This window comes from Trichechus manatus, unplaced genomic scaffold (assembly GCF_000243295.1).
Source record: "Trichechus manatus latirostris isolate Lorelei unplaced genomic scaffold, TriManLat1.0 scaffold00042, whole genome shotgun sequence".
NCBI lineage: Eukaryota > Metazoa > Chordata > Mammalia > Sirenia > Trichechidae > Trichechus > Trichechus manatus.
The window spans coordinates 7,172,092-7,194,432 of NW_004443978.1; the positions used below are offsets into that span (position 1 = coordinate 7,172,092).

At 40.2% G+C, this 22,341-nt stretch overlaps 1 protein-coding gene across 4 annotated transcripts in view; it reads left to right on the top strand.

Moving 5' to 3' along the window:
- RALGAPA2 (Ral GTPase activating protein catalytic subunit alpha 2) overlaps window positions 1-22,341 on the top strand; it is a 388,120-nt gene that overhangs the window by 32,994 nt on the left and 332,785 nt on the right. For all 4 annotated transcript variants that reach the window (XM_023731401.1, XM_023731398.1, XM_023731400.1 and 1 more), the window contains exon 3: window positions 2,249-2,301. In XM_023731401.1, the coding sequence (XP_023587169.1) occupies window positions 2,249-2,301 (53 nt within the window). The remainder of the gene's footprint in view (window positions 1-2,248; window positions 2,302-22,341) is intronic.

Here is a 22,341-nt window from a genome sequence, read left to right on the forward strand (position 1 = left end):
ACAGTTACTACAAATGTTGCCCTATGACAATGGTTAACAATCTCACAACACATCAACAATATCCTTACTCTATTCTGTGTTCCCTATCATCAGCTTCCTACTCCCCTTCTGCCTTCTGGGCCTTGTAACAAGCTTTTTTCTTAATAGATTGTTCAGTTTTTTCCCTGTGATTAATATATACTGTATTTTTATGCAAATAATGTGCCACTGCTGCGTTTGTTTGTGAACCTCACCCTGCCCCCGTGGAGTATTTTTGTAAGTGTGCTGTGCCATTTTTTTTTTTACAGCAGCATATGAGGTGGAGGGCTTCATTCACATGTCTTGCAGTTGGCAAGCTGTCAGCCAGGGCACCTTGGTTCTCCATGTGGATCTCATTCTCCGGTGGGCTAGTTCCAGCTCCTTCACACAGTGGCCTCAGGGTTCCATGCTCAGCAAGTGCACGGGGATTTCCCAAGTTCTGCTGCCTCACGTTCGTGAGGGTTCCAGTGGCTCAACCGAGTGACATGACCTCTCGTGTCTGAAGGTGGAGAAGTAGACATCTCTCGATGGGAGGGGGAGAACTGTGGCCACTTTTGCTATCTCCCATAAAGAGTCATACTGAAGAACCGATAAAAACGGGGCGAGATTTTGAAGTGTTTTGTTTTTAGCACAATTCTATTGAAGTACAGGAAAGAAAGTATACCAGAAAAAAAAAATAGAAAGGGCATAAAGGAAAATGTTTACTAGGAGTAATGAAATCATTTTGTGATAACTTCAGCCTTCCAGTTATTCAGGCTGAAGCCTTGGAGTTACTGGTCCTGTCTTCAGAATACCCAGAATCCAGCCTCTTCTCATTGCCTAAAACTTGTACCACTGAAGCCCCATCATCCTCACCTGAATTATTGCAGCAGCCTCAGAAGTGGTCTCCCAGTTTCCACACTTAGATGCCTCTTCCTTGCCCTCTCCCACCCGCAAGATTCTTTTCAGAAGAGCAACTGGCATGGTGCTTTGAAAATGTGAGTCAGATCTTGACTCTCCCCAGCTCCAGACCCCCAAAGGGCTTCTCATTCCCGCAGTCATTACAGTGGGCTCAGGCCCACCCGCTGTGTAACCTCAGCTGCCACAGCTCTTCCCCTACTTTGCGGCAGCCACAAGGGCCCTCTTGCTATTTCTTGACCATGCCAAGTATACTCAGCCATAGGGACTTTGTACTGTCCAGTCCCCCTACCTGGAACACTCTTTCCCGTATTTCCATAGGGCTTGCTTTCTTACCTCTCTTAGGCCTTTGCTCAAAAGTCACCTTATCAGAGAGGCCTTCCCCGACTTCCCTGCTCAGAGTTACATACCACCCTTTTCTGGCGTTCTCCATCTGCCCTCTGGTTTCCTTCATTTATTTCATGCCTCCACCTGCCAGAATGTTAGCGCCTCAGGGCAGAGATTGTTGTCAGTTTTGTTCACTCCTACATCCCCAGGACCTAGAGTAACCCCGTATAGTGTTTGCTGAATGAGTGAATGAGATCTACTTCATAGAGCTGTGGGGATTCAGTTAGATCCCGGGTTCTGCGTGTTTTTGTAAATGAAGTTTTATTGGACACAGCCACACCCACTCACTCACTCACTGTTTATGGCTTCTTTGTACTACAACAGCAGAGTTGAATGGTTGCAAGAGACCTGCAAAGTCTAAAATATTTACTCTCTGGTCCTGACAGAAGAAGTTTCCTGACCCTGGAGTTAGATGATGTGTGCCAAACACCTAGCACAGTGCCTGGCACATAGGGCGTGCACAGTGATGGTAACTGCTGCAGTAGTTGTGGTTTCCATTATATTGTGATTATCGAAAGAACAGTACACAGTTGCCTAAAGAGATACACCACTTTTTATAATTTTCACCTGCTGTATGCCTTTTTGTAGTACAAAGCTAGAACTCTCTTTGTTTTTGTTATGCATTCTGCCATAATTTGAACTCACAAGTGACTTCTTGAGAATTTAATAAATTACCTGCCTCAGGTTGGCAACAACTCGGAAAACGTGGAAACTATTTAAATAGCTATCAAGAGGCAGCTCTGCTAGATGTGGACTAGGCCCTAGGCGGGCTGGCTCGATTATCCATCTGCATTCCTAGTATGTGTTCCACCCTGCCTCTTGGTATTTCTTGAATAAATGAATTTATGTTGAGGCTTAAATGTTTTAAGATGCCTTTTAACATAATTTGTAATATTCTAATGTTAAAATGTTAGCATAATAACTAACGTATTTTTATGTATTCCAGGGAATAATAAGTCACAAAGGGAGGAGCTGGACTCTATCCTCTTTCTTTTTGAAGTAAGTTTTTATTAATTCGTTTAGCTAATGGCTGTTGATAGATATGTTTCCTTCCTTCCTCCCTCCCTTCCTTCTTTCTTTCCTATCTCACTCCCTCCCTTCCTCCCTCCTTCCCACCCACATTTACAAACAATGCTGCAAAGAATGTTCTTGTGCTTTTTTTTCTTTTGCAATCACATGGGAATATTTTTCCTGGATGGGAACCTAGACATGAAATTATTAGATGGAAGAACATATACACTTTAAATTCTAGTAGAGATTGCCAAATTGCTCTCCAAAAAGGCCATATAAGCTTACATGTAAACTTATATGTAAGTCTTATGTAAATTTCTTACACCCAACCAACACTGGAAATGATTTATCTTTTTAATATACATAAATATGACATGAAAAAACTCATTGTTTTGATTTACATTTTTTCTGATTACTAGTGAGGTTGCTATCTTTGTGTGTGTGTGCGTGTTTTGATTATATATTCTCATCAAAGTTTGAATAATATTTGGGTATGGTTTTTGATCTATTAAGCTTAAAGTCTTTCTTGTCCAAATGTATTAGACAAGTGGCCAGATTACTGATACCTTGAGAACTACATTCAGAACTGAATTATAGTTCTGAAAGTTAATCGTTGGTTATCTAGAAATTATTTATGGTTTGAAGAGCTTTTGCTTAGGGTGTTGTGAGAAGATAAACGTTTATGACTGTAAAGAACAGGCCTATTGCATACTCATTGCAGAGCTTGCTGGAGGAGGCCAGGGTGGGGAGGCTCTCAAAGGGAGTCTGGTGAGGAGCTTTCTGGTCATGGAATAATATGAGCAAGGGAAGCCTCCAGCCTGGACCATGGCTCTTGGCTGGTGCATAATGACCATGGTTCCATCTCCTTTGAGGGCTGTACTCCTTCCCCAGGGTAACAGACATTGATTTACTACATATATTGTGGAGGAGGTTATTGTGTTTCCTGTGGTTACCCTCCTATGAAGCCTGTGCAGAAGAGGAATTGTTTTTAGCAGACGCTTGAAATAATAAGTCTATCACTTAAATATGTATCTATTGACTGTCATTTGATTGAGCTAGTCTATTAACTTATTTTATTTATGTAGTATTGATGCATTTACAAAAGAACCTATAACATATATGCAAGCCCACTCTCTTGACCTCCACCCACCCCATTTTCAAAACTAGAAGCTGCTGAAGTGCTCCTTTTAACCCCATCCTCCGGAGGCAACCCATTCCCCTGCGTTTTGTTTATCATTCCCTTTCTTTAAAAAAATGGTTTTGCCACATGTGTTTGTATCCTTAATGCGTTGTATGGTTTTGCTTGTTTTGAGCTTAATGAAAATGGTGCCATATGGTATGTAGTTGTCTGTCACCTACCTTTTATACTCAACATTATTTTTAGGATTCATCCATGTGTTTGAATATAGCTCTAGTTCATTCGTTTCTGCTGTGGGATTAAATGAGTATATATGATTTATTTAATTCCAATATTTTATCTACAGGTTTTTTTTTTTTCTTGGTTTTCTTTGTGGATAGACTATCTGTGAATAATGGCAGTTTGATCTCATCACTTCCAGTTAGTCTGTTTTTCTTGTCTTTCTGCATTGGCTCAGGCCTTCAGCACACTGTTAAGTAGAACTGATAAAGGTGGGCATCCTGTTTCTGATTCTGAAGGGAGTCTTGCTAATGTTTCACCATTAAGAAGAATGTTGGCTGTAAATTTTTGGTAGATATGCTTTGTCAGATTAAGGAATTTGCTTCTATTCCTAGTTTGGTAAGATTTCTAAAAAATCATAAGTAGGTTTTGAAAGTTTTCAATATTTTTTTCTGCATTGACTGAGATGACCATATGATGATTCTTCTTGAAAATTAATGTGTTGAATTATAGTTCTGGATTTTTTGGTGCCTGATATTTTGTTTGCATTTTTGGATCTCTGTACATGACTGAGGTTGACCTAAATTTCCATTCCTCATACTGTTTTTGATTGATTCTGTTATGAATGAATCCGTTATCTAGCAGTGTTTCTTTTTATCTTATATAGTTTGTATAGGATTAGAATGATCTCTTCCTATAATGTTACTTAGTCCTTCCTGGAAAAACCATCTGAAAGTGGTGTTTTGTTATATTTATTTTAATGGGAAGATTTTTAATCACTTACTCAAGTTCTTTATTACTTTTAGTATTATTCAGATTTTCTATTTTTTCATGACTCAGGTTTGATAAACTGTATTTTTCTAAGAATTTGTTCTTTTTTTGGGGGGAGGGAAGAGAAATGTCCTTTATTGAACTTCATGTATATATAATTGTGCCAGTAAAAGTTTTAAAGTAAATATTGCAATCCAAAAAAGGTTAAAAATAATGAATCGATATATATATTTAAAATTTTATTGTGCTTTCGGTGGAAGTTTACAGCTTAAGTTAGTTTCTCATTAAAAAATTTATACAAAAATTGTTTTGTGACATTGGTGGCAATTCCCACATTGTGTCAGCACTCTCCCCCTTTCCTTTTCTACCCTGGGTTCCCTGTGTCCATTTATCTGGCTTCCCTATCCCTTCCTGCTTTCTCATCTTTGCTTTTGGACAGGTGTTGCCCATTTAGTCTCGTATACTTGATTGAACTAAGAAACATGTTCTTCTCGTGTATTATTGTTTGTTTTATAGGCCTGTCTAATCTTTAGCTGGAGCCTTGGTGGCGCAGTGGTTGAGAGCTTGGCTGCTAACCAAAAAGGTTGGCAGTTTGAATCTACCAGCTGCTCCCTGGAAATTCTGTGGGGCAGTTCTACTCTGTCCTATAGGGTCGCTATGAGTCAGAACCTACTTGACAGCACCTAACAATAACAACAATCTTTGACTGAAAGGTGGACTTCGGGGGTGGCTTCAATTCTCAATTTGCAGGGTATCTGGGTGCCATAGTCTTAGGGATTGTTCCAGCCTCTGTCAGACTAGTTAAGTCTGATTTTTTTATTTTTTTTTTAATTTGAATTTTGTTCCACATTTTTATCCCGCTGTGTTTGGGACCCTCTATTGTGATCCCTGTCAGAGCGGTCAGTGGTGGTAGCTGGGCACCATCTACTTTTTCTGGGCTCAGGCTAGTGGAGGCTTCCCCTCCTTGTCCCTCCCTTCCCTCGTAACCATCAAAGATTGTTTTTTATTCCCTCTGTGTAAACCTTTTCTTGGGTTTTTATAATAGTTGTCTCATACAATATTTGTCCTTTTGTGATTAACGCATCTCACTCAGCATAACGCCCTCCAGATTCACCCATGTTGTGAGATGTTTTGCAAATTCATTATTGTTCTTTATCACTGCGTAGTATTCCACTGTATGTACCATAATTTGTTTATCCATTCACCTGTTGATGGGTACTTAGATTGTTTCCATCTTTTTGCTATTGTGAGTAATGCTGCAATGAACATAGTGGACATATGTCCATTTGTGTGACAGCTCTTATTTCTCTAGGATATATTTCTAGGAGTGGGATTGCTGAATTGTATGGTATTTCTATTTCTAGCTTTTAAAGGAGGTGCCATATCATTTTCCATAGTGGTTGTACCATTTTGTTTCCACCGGCAGTACATAAGAGTTCCAGTTTGCCTGCAACTTCTCCAACATTTGTTATTTTCTGTTTTTGTTTAGTGCCACTAATGTTGGGGTGAGATGGTATCTCATTGTAGTTTTGATTTACATTTCTCTAGCGGCTAATGATCCCAAGAATTTCCTTATGTGTCTGTTAGCTGCCTGAATGTCTTCTTTGGTGAAGTGTCTGTTCATATCCTTTGCCCTTTTTTAAATTGGATAATTTGTCTTTTTATTATTGAGGTGTTGAAGTATTTTATAGATTTTAGAGATTAGGCCCTTGTCGGATATGTCCTAACAAAATTTTTTTCCCCAGTCTGTAGGTTCTCTTTTTACTCTTTTGGAGGAGCCTTTTGATGAGCATACATGTTTAATTTTTTAGTCTTTCCCAGTTACCTAGTTTATCTTCTGGTGTTTGTGCACTATTGGTTATGGTTTGTATTCTATTTGTGCCATATATTAGGGCCCCTAGTATTGTCCCTGTTTTTCTTCCATGATCTTTATAGTTTTAAGTTTTATATTTAGGTCTTTGATCCATTTTAAGTTAGTTTTTGTGTATGGTGTAAGGTATAGGACCTGTTTCATTGTTTCATAAATGGACATCTAGTTTTGCCACCACCATTTGTTAAAAAGATTGTCTTTTCACCATTTAATGGACGTTGGTCCTTTGTAAAAGATCAACTGACCATAGGTGGAAAGATTTATATGTGGGTTCTCGATTCTGTTCCATTAGCCTATATGTCTGTCGTCATGCCAGTACCAGGCCATTTTGACTACTGTGGCTGTAGACTAGATTTTAAGACCAGATAGTGTGAAGCCTCCTACTTTGTTCTTTTTCTTTTGTGATACTCTGCTTATCTGGGGCCTCTATCCTTTCCATATGAAGTTGGTGATTAGTTTTTCCATCTTGTTAAAGAATACTGTTGGTGTTTGGATGAGGTTTGCATTATATCTGTAGGTTGCTTTGGGTAGAATTGACATTTTTCACAATGTTGAGTCTTCCTATCCATAAGCATGGTATGTTTTTCCATTCGTGTAGGTTTCTTGCAGTAATGCTTTGTAGTTTTCTTTGTATAGGTCTTTTACATCCCTGGTTAGTTTATTCCTAAGTATTTTATCTTTTTAGGGGCCACTATAAGTGGTATTATTTTCCTGATTTCTTTTCCGAAGATCTCTTTTTGGTGTATAGAAAGCCAACTGATTTTTGTATGTTGATCTTGTATCCTCTACTCTGCTGAATCTTTCTGTTAGTTCCATTAGTTTTCTTGTGGAATCTTTGGGGTTTTCTGTGTATAGGATCATATCATCTGTGCATAGGCATAATCTTGCTTCTTCCTTTCCCATTTGGATGCCCTTTATTTCTTTTTCTTGCTTTATTGCTCTAGTTAGGACTTCCAGCACAATGTTAAGTAGGAGTGGTAATAAAGGGTATCCTTGTCTTGTTCTCGTTCTCAGGGAGAATGCTTTCAGCCTCTCTCCATTGAGAATGATGTTGGCTGTTGGGTTTGTATAGATGCCCTTTATTATGTTGAGGAATTTCCCTTCTATTCCTATTTTATTGAGAGTGTTTATCAGAAATGGGTGTTGGACTTTATTAAATACCTTTTCAGCATCGATTGAGATGATCTTGTGATTCTTTTCTTTTGTTCTATTTATGTATTGGATTATGTTAATTGATTTTCTAATGTTGAACCATCCTTGCATACCTAGTATGAATCCCACTTGGTCATTGTGTATTATTATTTTATTTTTTTATTGCGTTTTAAGTGAAAGTTTACAGTTTAAGTCAGTTTCTCATACAAAAATTTATACACACATTGTTATGTGACCCTAGTTGCTTTCCCTACAATGTGACAGCACACTTCTCCTTTCCACCTCAGATTTCCCACGTCCATTCAGCCAGCTCCTGTCACTTTCTCCCTTCTCATCTCACCTGTGGACAGGAGCTGCCCATTTAGTCTCTTGTTTCTACTTGAGCTAAGAAGCACACTCCTCACTAGTATCATTTCATGTCTTATAGTCCAGTCTAATCTTTGTCCGAAGAGTTGGCTTTGGGAATGGTTTTAGTTCTGGGATAACAGAGAGTCCGGGGGCCATGTCTTCTGGGGTCCCTCCAGTCTCAGTCAGACCATTGAGTCTGGTATTTTTACTAGAATTTGAATTCTGCACCCCACTTTTCTCCTGCTCTCTGTTGTGTTCCCTGCCAGGGCACTCATTGGTGGTAGCTGGGCACCATCTAGTTCTTCTGGTCTCAGGCTGATGGAGTCTCTGGTTTATGTTGCCCTTTCATTCAGCATAATTATTGATAGCTGTGTGTTTAGTGCTGTCATTTTGATGTCTTTTTTTGTGTGTGTGTTGTTGACAGTTTCTTTGTTCTACTTAATTTTCTGTGCTGAGTTATTTTTCTTTATGTATTTCCTTTTTTTCTTTGTTGATTTTATATTTACTGAGTCTTTATGTTTTTCTTGTTTTTTATTTTGAAGTATAGGATTGTTAGTTTCCTTTGTGGTTACCTTAATATTTACCCCTGTTTTTCTGAGTTTCAACCACTCTTTTATTTCTTTATATCACCTTGACTTCCTCTCCATATATGAAAGATCTATGACTAAATTTTTTAGTCCCTCTTTTTTGTTTTAATGTTGTGATCTTTTACATATTGATGACTCTCTCTATTTTCAGCATTTTACTTTGATTTATTTCTGTGACTTCCCTATCTGGGTTTATATCTGGTTGCTCTGTCCTGTGTTCTAGTCTTGTGTTGTTATCTGATGTAATTGATTTTCTAACCAGAGGACTCCTTTTAATATTTCTTGTAATTTTGGTTTGGTTTTTGCAAATTCCCTAAACTTCAGTTTATCTGGAAATGCCCTAATGTTGCCATCATATTTGAGAGACAGTTTTGCTGGATATGTAATTCTTGGCTGGCAATTTTTTTCCTGCAAGGCTTTCTATATGTCATCCCTTTGCCTTCTTGCCTGCATGGTTTCTTCTGAGTAGGCCGAGCCTAGTCTTATTGACTCTCCTTTGTTGGTAACTTCCCGTTTATCCCTGGCTACTCTTAAAATTCTCTCTTTATCTTTGATTTTGTCAAGTTCGATTATATATCTTGGTGACTTTCTTTTGGGATCTACCTTGTGTAGGGTTCGATGAGCATCTTGGATAGGTATCTTCTCATCTTTCACGATATCAGGGAAATTTTCTGTTGACAAATCTACAAGAATTCTCTTGTATTTTCTGTTATCCACCCCCCTTCTAGTACTCCAATCACTCGTAGGGTTGTTCCTCTTGGTAAGAGTCCCAGATAATTCTTAGGGTTTCTTCATTTTTTAAAATCCTTTTATCTGATTTTTCCTCAAATAAGTTGGTATCAAGTGCTTTATTGTCAGTCTCACTAATTCTGACTTCCATTGTCTCAATTCTGCTCCTATGACTTTCTATTCAGTTGTCTGATTCTGAGATTATTGTTAATCTTCTGGATTTCTGTTTGCTGTCTCTCTATGGATTCTGGTAGCCTGTTAAATTTGTTGTTGTGCTCCTCTATAACCTTTTTGAGTTCCTCTATTGCTTTGTCTGTGTGTTCCTAGGTTTGTTCTGCATTTTGCATGATCTCCTTCCTGATCTCTTGAAGAGTTCTGTATATTAATCTTTTGTATTCTACCTCTGGTAATTCCAAGAAGTTCTCTTCCTCTGGAAGATTTCTTGATTCTTTGTTTTGGTGGCTTGCTAAAGCCATCATGGTCTGCCTCTTTATGTGATTTGATATTGACTGTTGTCTCTGAGCCATCGATAAGTTATTTATTTATTTTGTGTGTGTTTACTGTGTCCTAGCTTCTTGTTTTCTTTTGTTCTGATATGCCCAAATAGGCTGCTCATGTGAGCTACTTTGATTATCAGCTCCTTTGGAGCTCTAACATCCTGTCACAAGGTGGTTAGATCTGTTACTAGGTATGTGGGTCCAGGAGTCTGTTTACTTTTCTTGTATGGATTTAGCTCAGGTGTCCAGGTAGTCAGTTACCACATGTGTGGTACAGGCTCTCACCTAGAGTCCTAGACGGGCAGGGGTGATTGGTATTGTCATGGTTTGAATTATGTCCCCCAAAAAATGTGTGTATCAGTTTGTCTGGGCCATGATTCCTGGTACTGTGTGATTTTCCTATATGTTGTAAATCCTGCCTCTATGATGTTAATGAGGGAGGATGGGTGGCAGTTGTGTTAGTAAGGCAGGACTGGATCTACAAGACTGGATTGTGTCCCGAGGCAATCTCTTGAGATATAAAAGAGAGAAGTGAGCAGTGAGACAGGGGGACCTCATACCATCGAGAAAGCAGTGCCGGGAGCAGAGTGTGTCCTTTGGACCGGGGTCCCTGCGCAGAGAAGCTCCTAGTCTGGGGGAACACCAAAGAGAAGGCCGACAGAGAGGAAAAGCCTTCCCCTGGAGCTGATGCCCTGAAATTGAACTTTTAGCCTACTTTGACTGTGAGGAAATAAACTTCTCTTCATTAAAACCATCCACTGGTGGTATTTCTGTTATAGCAGTACTAGATGACTAAGACAGGTGTAGGCACAGATATCTGGGTGCAGTAGGGGGTCTCGTGCTTTGCAAGGCAAGGGGCTGACAGTTGCCCCTGAGTGTTTGGGAGGAAAATGTGTCCCTGTTCCCTAGAGCTTCTAGGTGGGTGGGTTTTGCAGCAGGACTGTGGGCACTCAGTGCTGCTGGCTGTAAGGACTGGGAGCCACCACTTATTCTTGGACCTCTTTTGCAGGTGGCTAGGTGGCATGGGTGGAGTCATCAGTCCTCAGGCCCCTGATATGGGTAGATGAGGACCCGGCTTAATGAGCAAAGCGGTGTCAAATGTCACAAACCTGCCTCTCCACCATATAGCTGATACAGTTGAAGTTAGCTTTAGGTATATACCCTGTTGTACTCTGCTAATGAGGGCCTATGCTGTTGAAATGGTACCACACAGGTCTATGCAGGGATGAAAGACATTCAGAGTCCGTGGACCCCTTTATGCCTGTGCCTAGGCAAAGGAGCTGTGCCTACCCTGAGTTCCTGGCTTAGGGGAGCTGGCAGATTATTTTTTCCTGTTTGTTAATTTGTTCTGTCTCCAAGGCCAGAGAATGACTAAGGGTGTGTGATGGGTCGTACTTCTGGCCTAGGGCACGTGGCCATTGCTGAAACTAGCTGGGGATCTGGTGCAGAGCGGGGAGGGAGCAGGTAAACGGGAGAGAGGTTTTTCCCAAATGAGGTGTTTTTTGATCTGTGTGGTAGGTCAGATACATGTACTTATCTTTTGCTGATGGAGTGCTGCTTTTCACTTGTTCTGGAGGCTTGATTAGACTCTCTGTTGTGCAGTCTCTCCTGATGTGGAAAATATGTCTTGAACGCCACTGCTTGCCTCACCACGCGCGCTAGCTGATCCGGCCTGCAGGGTGTTGGCTCCCACCAGGTTAGGTCTGGCAACTCCTCGCTGCTTCTGAACTGTCTCTCCCTTCCCCTGCCACTCAGTCCGATTCCTCAACTTTGCCTTTGATGTTCCGGGCTCCTCGATTGTCACGTATAGTCAATTCACTTGTTCTTAGGGTCTTTGTTGTAAGAGGTACCACTGGAATCATCTGACTACTCAGCCATCTTGGCACTGCCTCCTATATTATTATTATTTTATATGATGCTGAATTCTCTTGGCTAGAATTTTGTGTTGAATTTTCGCCTCTGTATTCATGAGAGATACTGGTCTGTAATTTTCTTTTTTTGTGATGTCTTTGCCTGCCTTTTGTATCATGGTTATGCAGGTTTCATAGAATGAATTCGTGAGTATTCCTTCCTTTCTATGTTTTGAAATAGTTTGAGTAGTAGCGGTGTGAGCTCCTTTCTGAACGTTTGGTAGAATTCTCCAGTGAAGCTGTCCAGGCCAGGACTTTTTTTTGTTGAGAGTTTTTTTTTTTTTTTTACTTGTTCAACCTCTTCTCTTGTTATGGGTCTCTTCAGATTTTCAATTTCATTTTTTGATAGTTTAGATAGGTAGTGTGTTTCCAGAAATTTATCCATTTCCTTCAGGTTTTCAAATTTGGTGGAGTATAATTTTTCATAGTATTGCTTTATAATCCTTTTTATTTAAGTTGAGTCTGTTGTACTGTCTCCCATCTCATTTCCTACCTGGGTTATTTACTTCCTCTCCTGTTTTTGTTTTGTGAGTTTGGCCAATGATTTGTCGATTTTGTTGATCTTTTCAAAGAACCGACTTCTGATCTTGTTGATTCTTTCTATTGTTTTTCTGTTCTCCATATATTTCTTTCAGCTCTAATCTTTATTATTTCCTTTCTTCTAATGCCTGTGGGCTTCTTTTGCTGTTCTCTTTCTATTTGTTTGAGTTGTAGAGCTAACTTTGATTTTGGCCTATTTTTATTTTTTTGATGTGTGTGTTTATTGCTATAAATTGCCCTCTGAGCACAGCTTTTGCTGTGCCCCAAAGGTTTTGGTTTGTTGTGTTTTCATTCTCATTTGATTCTAGGAATTTTTTGATTCCCTTTTTGATTTCTTCTATTACCCAGTTGTTTGTAGGCAAGATGTTATTCAGTTTCCATGTATTTGATTTTTTTCCTTGATCTTCCTGTTACTGATTTCTACTTTTATGGTGGTGTGATCAGAGACAATGCTTTGTATTATTTTGATATTTTGGATTTTATTGAGAGTTGCTTTGTGGTCTAAAATGTGGTCTATTCTTGGGAGTGTTCCATGTGTATACTTTACTGCTGTTGGGTGGAGTGTTGTATATATGTTTATGAGGTCATGTTGGAGGAATTTGACCTTTAGATCATCTCTGTCTTTGTTGTGTTTGTTTCTAGATGTTCTGTCCTTTACTGAGAGTGGTGTGTTGAAGTCTCCTATTATTATTGTGGAATTGTCTATTTCTCTTTTCAGTGCTGTTTGAGTTTGTTTTATGTATTTTGGAGCCCTGTTGTTGGGTGCATAGATATTTATTAAGGTTAAGTCTTCTTGGTGGATTTTCCCTTTAATCATTATATAATGCCTTTCCTTCTCTTTTATGATTGATTTTGCCTTAAGGTCTATTTTATCTGAGATTAGTTTTGCCACTCCTGCTCTTTTTTGGTTATTGTTTCCTTGATATATTTTTTTCCATCCTCTGATTTTTAATATATTTATGTCTTTGTGTCTGAGATGTCTTTGTGTTTAATCCATTCTGCAACTCTCTGTCTCTTTACAGGTGCTTTTAAGCCATTTACATTCATTGTGATTATTGATAGGTTAAGTTTGTTGTTGTGTTTTTTTTTTTTTTTGTGGTGCTTATGGTTTTTTTGTCCTTACTTTCATGTGCTGAGTTGCTTTTGTTTGTGGATTTTCTTTTCTTTCTTTATTACAGATTTTGTGTTTACTGACTCTTTATGTTTTTTTCTTATTTATCTTGATGAGTAGGTTTGTTAACTTTCTTTGTGGTTACCTTGTAATTTACCCTTATCTTCCTAAGGTTGAACCAGTGTTTTCTTAGATGACATCACCCTGAGTTCCTCTCCATTCGAAAGTTATATACCTACACCATTTATTTCCCCTTTTATTGTTTTGACGTTGTCGTCATTTATAGATTGATGTCTCTGTTCCCTGTTTTAGGTCTGTTAGCTTTGTTTTATTATTGAGAATTCTTTACCTAGGTTGTTATCTGGCTGATGCTGTCCTGTGTCCTAGACTCTGATTGTTGTCTCTTGTTGTTGGTTTTCTAAGCAAAGGATTCACTTTTTATATTTGGTTTGGTTTTTACAAATTCCCTTAATTTCTGATTATCTGGAAATGTCCTAATTTCACCATTGTATTTGAGAGAGAGTTTTGTAGGATATATTATTCCTGGTTGGCAGTTTTTTTCTTTCAGGGTTTTATGTATGTTATCCCATTGCCTTTTGCCTGCATAGCTTCTGCCAAGTAATCAGAGCTTAGTCTTACTGTTACCTTTGTAAGTGACTTTTCATTTTTTTTGAGCTGCTTTCAGAATTCTTTGTCTTTGATTTTGGCACATCTGATTATGATGTCTTGGTGACCTTCTTTTGGCGTCTATCCTATATGTGGTTCATTGGGTTCTTGGATGTACAGCTTTTTGTCTTTCACGATATTTCGGAAGTTTTCTGCCAGCAAAGATTCAACAATCTTCTTTGTGTTTTCCATTTTCTCCCTGTTCTGGAACTCTGATCATGTGTAGATTTTTGTTCCTCATTGTGTCCGCCATAATTCTTAGGTTTTCTTCATTCTTTTCTGATTTTTTCTCAAAGTGTCGTCCGTAGATTTCTCTTCAATCTCGCTGATTCTGTCTTTCATTGTTAGAAATTTGCTTGTAAAACCTCAAATGAGTTTTCCATTTCTGAAATTTTGTTGTTTTTCTTTTGGATTTCTAATCACTGTTTTTGTATGATTTCTAATTATTTATTTTGACTTTTTGTTCTTGTATTATTTTCCTAATTTCTTCTATTGCTTTGTCTGTGTTTTCCTTGATTTGGAATATGTTTTCTTTGGCTTTGCATGTGTTTTCCTTGATCTCTTTGCCTATCTCTTGGAGAGCCCTAAATATTAGTCTTTTTTATTCCATATCAGATACTTCTACTGCCTTTTTTTCTTCTGGAAGGTTATCTTATTATTTATTTTGGTCAGTTACCAGAGCCATTTTGTCCTGTTTTTGATATGTTTTGATATTGTCTGCTGTCTCCGAGACATCAAGTTATTATTTTCTGATTGCATGTTTGTTTCTTTCATCCTGCCTTTTTTTTTTTTTGGCTATATCAGGGCAGTTGGGCTGGGTGTTCTTTGCTGCTTTCTTGCCTGTGGTCACTATAGCCCTCAACACCTTGTCTGAGTGGGCAGGGCAACAGCAGCCCACACTGATGTACTCTGGTTTTGCGAGGTGGCTGAGGGTGGACTGGGTGGGCGCTGTCTGTCTCCTGATGTTGGTCCAGTGGTGTGAGAGCATTCACAACCCCTTGCTAGAATGGCAGGGGTCTTGGACGGGGAGTGGTATGGGCTTGCTTTCCACCATTTAGCAGCTGGTTGAGTGGAGGGAGAGGAGGATCAGTGTGGGCTTAGTGTAGCGACAGGCCTGAGCACCAGGTATGCTCTAGCCACAGCAGCACATGGATGCTGGTGGGAAGTGGGGGAATTGGTGTTCGGGGCTAGGTGGGGCGGGGGGAGAAAGAAAATAAAAGGGAGGGAAAGAAAGAAAAAACAGAAAAGTTAAAGAAGAAGAAGAAAAAAAGAGGAGTCAGTGAGTGGGGCAGGACTGACCTGGTGGCCAGCAGGCAGGAGCTAGTGGTGTTATATGGCGCTAGTTGGGAGGGAGAAAGAAAAGATAGAAAACAAAGAAAAAAAATTGCGGGTGGGGGCAGGGTGAACCCAGAGTGGCAGTTGGCCAGTGGCTCTCTACCTGCTGTGGCATGGCAGGGGCCAGCAGGAACAGTAGGAAGGTGGTGTATGGGGCTAGGTGAGAGGGAGGAAAAAAACGAAGAAAGAAAAGAAAAAGAAAGAAAAAACTGGCAGTACGGTGGGGGCCGGTGAGTGGGGTGGGGCTGACCTAGCGGCCTCTGGGAAGGGTGGGGAGGTGATGTATGGGGCTAGGTGGGAGAGAGAAGGAAAAGAAAGAAGAGAAAGCAAAAAAAAAAAGAAAAGAAAGAAAGAAATTGCAGTGCGGTGGGCGCCTTAAAGTGAGGGTTGGGTTGCCCTGTGGTGGTGGCCCTGGTAGCCCTGTAGCCGTGGCAGCATGGTGAGGGCTGGTGGGAAGGGGTGCAGGTGGTGTATGGGTCTAGGTGGGAGAGAGAAAGAAAAGGAAGAAAGGGATAAAAAGGAAAATAACTGGGGTGGCAGGAGCTGGTGTGGGGGGTGGGGCAGAGCTATGGTGGCAGCAGTATGGTGGCTCTCTAGCCATGGTGTGCCCTGCTGGTGGAATGGGAGGTGGTGGTGGTGTATGGGGCTAGGTGGGAGGGAGAAAGAAAAGGAAGAGAGGGGAAGGAAAGCCATGGGATGGGAGGGGGTGGGGCAGGTGGGGAGTTGGCTTGTGTTGTGGACCCTGGTGGTGGGGGCTGTCAGTATGGGCAGGGGTTTCTTGCTTCAACTCACCAGAATGATGAGGGGTGGTAAAGTGTGTTTCTCTGGTTACCAGGTGCTCTATCTCCTGTTGGGAGCTCTGTGAAGTTGCCTTCCCGTACTCCCTGTCTGGGGTTGTTTCTGGGTGTGGTTGGACGTTAGTATCTGTTTTACTTAGTTTTTCAGGTCTTTGCTGTAGAGAGACAGCATGGTGCTGTCTAGGGCGCCATGTTGGCTCCACCTTAAGTATTTTGTTCTTATCACCAAAGTTAAACTTTGCTTTCAGTCTAATTATTTTTCCTCTAAACTTCTTCTCTCTAGCTTCTGTGAAGATCTTTTTCTTAGTCTTTGGTGTTCTGTAATTTCACAGCAAAATATATAGTTGAAGATTTCTTATTTTGCTTGATATATATATGCTTTCTGGATCTCTGGATTCATATCTTTTATCATTTCTGGAAAATTCTCAGCTACTGTCTTCTCAAATGTTAGCTCTCTTTTATTCTTTCTGGCATACTTTCTAGGGTTCTTATTTAAAGTTTTTGATCTATCCTCCATCTCTTAAGATTGCTTTTATTCTCCTCCCATGATCTCATCATTGTGTTGCATTTTGGGACATTTCTTCAGTTCATTCTTCTAGTTCACTAACTCTCTTCATTTGGATTTTATCTGCTGCTCAACCAATCTGTTGAGTTGTAAATGTCAGTGATTTCTTTTTTTTCCTTGTTCTATAAGTTCTTTGGTTTGGTATTCTGTGTGCTTGATTGCTTTTGATAGTCTTTATCCTTGTTCATTTTTATACATCTTTTATTTCTTTAAACATTTAATATGTAATATTTTATATTTGACAATTCTAAAATCTGAAGTCTTTGTCTAAATCTGTTGGTTGTTTCTGCTGTCTGTTACTCACAGTAGCTGATTATCTTGCATATTTTATGATATTTGATTGTGATATCATAGTTAATTCAACTTAATCTGTTAATCCTGGTTTCTTCCAGAGGGTTTGTCTTTATTTTTGCCAGGATCCAGGGAGTGCACTTGATCTGGAACCACTTTAGCTCTATTTGAAGGTCCTGGTATATTAATGGAATCTCAGGTTCGGTTCCCCAAACTGACGTGGGAGTCTGGGTTGGGTACCGGAGGCAACAGACAACTGTAGGTCTTCTTGTTGGTATTCACTCTCTGGTAACCCTGCATTCCTCTTCTTTTTCTTGTTGCTCGCAGATCAGGTTTTGGCTCACTTTTCTTCTGCCACCTTTCCCCTTCTCTCCTGTTTCCTTTTTTTCTTTGTTTTAGTTGCTTGTTGGTTTCCTTATCTCCTCTAAAGCCCAGTGATGTTTAAGAACTACTTAAGCTATTGTTGATCTCAGCTCTAATAGTATGGCAGAAGAAAGCCCTTCAGAGAAGCTGGTCCTATACCTCCCACAGAAGTTTCAATGACTTCCCCTCATGTCCAGAAGTTCTGAACTAGGGAGGGTATTACCATTGATACATTACTATTTACAGAGGATTAATTCCCTTCATAGGGTAGCTGCGAGTTGGAATTGACTCAGATGGCAATAGGTTTGGGTTTTCTGTTTGTTTTTAGTTCCCTATATAATAGAACATGAAGCCCTGGTGGCGTAGTGGTTAAGAGCTCAGCTGCTAACCAAAAAGTCGGCCATTCAAATCCATCAGCTGCTCCTTGGAAACCCTATAGGGCAGTTCTACTCTATCCGGTAGGGTTGCTATGAGTGGAACCGACTTCCTGGCACCTAACAACATATAATAGAACACAGGAGCCCTGGTGGTACAGTGGTTACAAGCTTGGCTGTTAACCGAAAGGTCAGCAGTTTGAACTGACCAGCTGTTCCACAGGAGAAAGGTGTGACAGTCTGCTTCTGTGAAGATTTCAGCCTTGGAAATCCTATAGGGCAGTTTTACTCTCTTCTGTAGGGGTCACTATGAGTCGGAATTGGCTCAACGGCAATGGGTTTGGTTTTGGTATATAGTAGAAAATATATATATTATTAAAAGCTCCGTAAAACTTTTATTTTGCATAGTAAATATGAATGGTAATGAAGTTGCATTACTTTTATTTATGCTTATGTTTTTTCTTTCTGGCTTTAGAAGGTAGGTTGTAATTTGTATTTTTTTTTTCATTCTGAGTCTTAAGTAACTTCAAGCTAGTGCCATATAAAGAGATGGTTTATGAAGACTTGGAGGTGACTACCTATCAATTCATAAATAATTGGGAAAGACTTCCCTTAGAAGAGGTAGACTTATAAAGACATGTTAAATCATGGAAGGGATACTGCATAAGGATATTCTAGAAATAAGAAATGGGATTGGAAGAAAGCATAGAGGTAAGAGAGTTAAGAAGGCGTGAAAGAAGAGTGTAAGAAGAGCTGCTGCCTGCCTTTATAAGTCAGAGGCAATCTGGAAGGGAACCTTTGAAAAAGGAAACAGTTTTTAGATGTAGTGAGCTACTGGAGACATTACAGTTTCTGATAAAGCAAATGATGTGCCATCAAGGCCGCCAGCCCACTCCAGGTCATGGTTCAGGCTGTGAGCAGACCTTTCTGTCTGCCTTTACCTCCAGTGGGAGCTCTTGCACCCTTGGAAGTTGACCTTCCAGCCACCTTTGCCTGTAGCTTCAACTGTGTACCATTTATGGTTTCTGTTGTCTCTGGTCTGTGGAGATGTTTACCACGTTTTTTCTTGTGGTTATTACTCTTTACATTTCCTTCTCTTTTTAAATCATATCTATCATTATTATGTGTTTCAAACGTGGTCATGGGGTTGATTATGTGAGGCCCCAAGATGTGAATTAACATTGCTATTTTGACAAGAACGTAAATGTTTTACATGGCCCATCCTGTTTACTCCTTTTCCTCTGAAGTAGGTTCTGTCTTCCCAGTTTTTATAGTTTACAGGGGCTTTGTGGAGTAGGCAACTTGTCCAAGGTGACACATCTAGCAAATGATAATGTAGGTTTGAAATCTCTGGTGTTTCTGACTGTAGAACCTATGCTCATAACTCAATGCCTTGCTGCTTACCACTTAGGAGTCCCAATAGTTTCCTGCATCTCAAGCTATATTCCACAGGGTATACATACCAATGTGTACCTACTCTTGTAAAATTCATTCATTCATTTGACGTATTTATCGAGTACCTATTGTGTGCTAGGCACACTTCTAGGTTCTGGGAATAAAGCAGTGCACATGGTAGATAGAACTTCCTGCGCTTCTGGAGCATATGTTACATTTCATGATAAACTGAAGAATCGACAGGTAAGGATCACTACCTCAGAGCTCCAATAATGAGTCATAGAAAATTCTGAATGGCCCTTTTCAGAAGTGACACTTCGATGATGGCCGTGGAAGTGGTTACCTGTACAGGGGGAAAGGAGGGTTGGTTTAGTAATGTAAGGCACTTGGTGAATGGACCTTAGGGTCAGATAATTCACTTGATTTTGAGAACCTGTGGATTCAGCAGTTGAGAAGTATTCTTCCAAGTTGTCTGCCATGTCATATGCCATCCTCCTTTAGTAGGAAAATGGCATAGTTTGGAGTTATACATACATATTTAGGGAAGTTTCTAGAATTTGATAACAAGAAGCATTTCCTTACCCTCCTTATTAAAATATATACTGACAGATTTAATTTCAAAGCTTACACATGCTCTGGCCTTGGAATGATACTTCAATCAGTGTGATATTTTTCTAACATCACAGAATTAGAAATCACACATACACAGGACATTTGGTTTCTAGATTCCTTATTGTTAAATTTGTCCAGATTAGACCCTGTTTCAGTCCCATTGCTATCTTTCCTAGAGACTTTAACTCATTCTTTATAATCTGTAAAGTGTGACCCAAGCTGGTTGTAAAAATGGTGTGCTGGGGGCACCTGACCTCCTCTAACTTTGCAAGGGGGAAGAATCATTATCAGCATCAACAGCCCAAGGCTGATTGCTATGAGGCGGAGGTCAGACATGCCTTCACCCTACAAGCTTTCTACCAATATGAAACCAGTTGTCCCTCCCAAGACACTCTACTTTTCTGATGGGTTTGATAGTTCATTGCAATGGCCACACAGAACTCACAGACCATACTCACAGTTATGGGATTTATTAGGGAAGTAACAGGTTACAATTCAGGATATAGTTCTTTGATTAGGATAGCCTCTTCTCAGCCGTGCTCTTAGGCAGGCCTCTCTCTGGACCTCGGCCCATTGGCCCAGCCTCTGCCCTACTCAGGCAAGTGTTACAAAGCTCTTTAGCTCCGCCAATAAGTGCTCGGAGGCACCCTGCTCTGCCAGTAAGCCTCGGCCCGAAGGTGCTCAGGCTCTGTGGGTTGGCTAGCTCCACCGACAAGTGCCCAGAGGCACCCCACTCTGCCAGCAAGCCTCCTGCCTGAAGGTGCTCAGCTTTCTTTCTCTGTGGGCTGGGAAACTCACTGCCCTGACTCCTGCTGTTCTCCTGGTTCTGCTGCCTCTGCTGCCATTTCTCTGCTGCTACTTCTTGCCATCTTGCTGTATCCGGTGTTACAGCCTTTTCTCTTTCTCTCTCTCCTGGGTCTAGGAGGGTCTCAGCATGGGGATCCCAGGTCCAAAGGACGTGCTCCGCTCCCATCTATTCTTCTTAGTGGTGGTCAGGTAGGTCCCCCCTTTCTGCCTCTGGGATGGCTCATTTTAAGCCTAGTAGGATGGCAAAACTGACCAGTCCCTTCATTAGGGTTTCATGCACCTTATTTGCATGGTCCCACCCCTACAGGGGTGCCATGCACCATATTTGCTTTATTAGCAAGCTGTTTAATCCCCTTGGTGGGCCACAAGCACCTTATCTGCATAGTCCGACCCAATCATTTGGTGGGAGTTACAAGACCATGGCTAGAAAGGCTATATAGAAATGATCCATCACACTGCACCGATTAAGAGTCCTCTTCTGGGTCCCCGTGTAGCTTTCCTTCACACTGTTGCTGTTGTTACCTTGTGGAAGTGCTCTTTTGCCCTCTTGCTGCCTTTCTTTTTGCCCCTTTACCTCTTTTTGCATAGTTTCACTTCTGCCTCTTGGTTTATGCAATTCTCTTTTCAGGTACTGTCCTTTGCTCTTCTTTCTCCCCGTCCAGTTAGTTCTTTCAGGCTCTGTTCAACCTTCTGATTCTTCTGGCAACTCCAGCTGTAAGTGTTCTTTCTTCTCTGTGAACTCACGTTAATAATACTGTCACCTGTACCATTTGATTATAGCTGGATGTCTTTCGTTATCCCTTAATGTGGCTGTATCTTAGCTTCCTAATGAGAGTATAAAGTCTGTGAGGCCAGCAACCATTAGGTATAATTCTTTGTATCCTGCACAATGATTTACCCTTGTTAATATTTATTGTTAGATTAAGGTCTCTTAAATTCTCAACTTATCTCCTGTGGAGTTATTTGGTATATTTATGTTAATAACTTCTTTTTTTTTTTTTTTTTTGCCTAAAACTCTCTGAATAAAAGAGAGGAAAATGGGTATCAGGAGAATTGGGTGGGCTAGAACAGGCTTTGACACTAACAAGCTGTGTGGTCTTGGTTGAGATACTTAACCTTTCTTTACCTTGACTTCTACATCCACAAAGTGAAGGAATGGGACTCAATGAGTTCTAGGCTGTTTTCCAAATCTAAAAGCTGTAATGCTACAGATGTAGTATTGTTTTAATTAACTCTCCAAAACAAGCAGTTCATGGAGAAGTCTTTTTTTTTTAAGCATGACATTTAGTTTTATGCTTTCATTTAATTTTAAATATTAAATCAATTTGGCTCTGATTAACTGTTGAGTATCTAACCATCCTAGTTGCTTTTTTCTCTAGAGCAGCACTATCTAGTAGAACTTCTGCAGTGATGGGACTATCTATAGGGTAGTGCTTCTCCATTAGGTAACTACTAGCTTACATGGGCTGTTAAGTATTTAAATTATGGCTAGTGTGATGGAGGGCCTTGATTTTTAATTTAAGGTAACTATGTGATTTCCATTTAAAATTAAATAGACATAGGTGGCTAATGGCTATTATTTTGGACAGTGCAGCTTTAGAGTCTTCTCACAGAACCTTGTTACTTTGTTTGAAGGATTATTCCTCTTGGCTAAACACTTACTTAAACCCTCAGCATCTTGTACATCTACGTCCTTGTGGGCCAAGGAACTGTAACTTAAGTTTAGTGTTTTATTGAAATGGCTTCCCTGGGCTCTTCAGATGTTGCTACCAAAGTGCCTTTGGCTGAGGGGAATGAGCGCTTACCTCCACAGGCTGGGGAAGCATGGCTCCAGAGCTGCCTTCAGCAAGCACAGAATTCAAAAGCCATGCCCAATTTCATTCTACTCTTTTCATGCTTGTTTTAGGATAAAAATAATATTTTAAATAATGACCAGTCAAATTACTTAGCT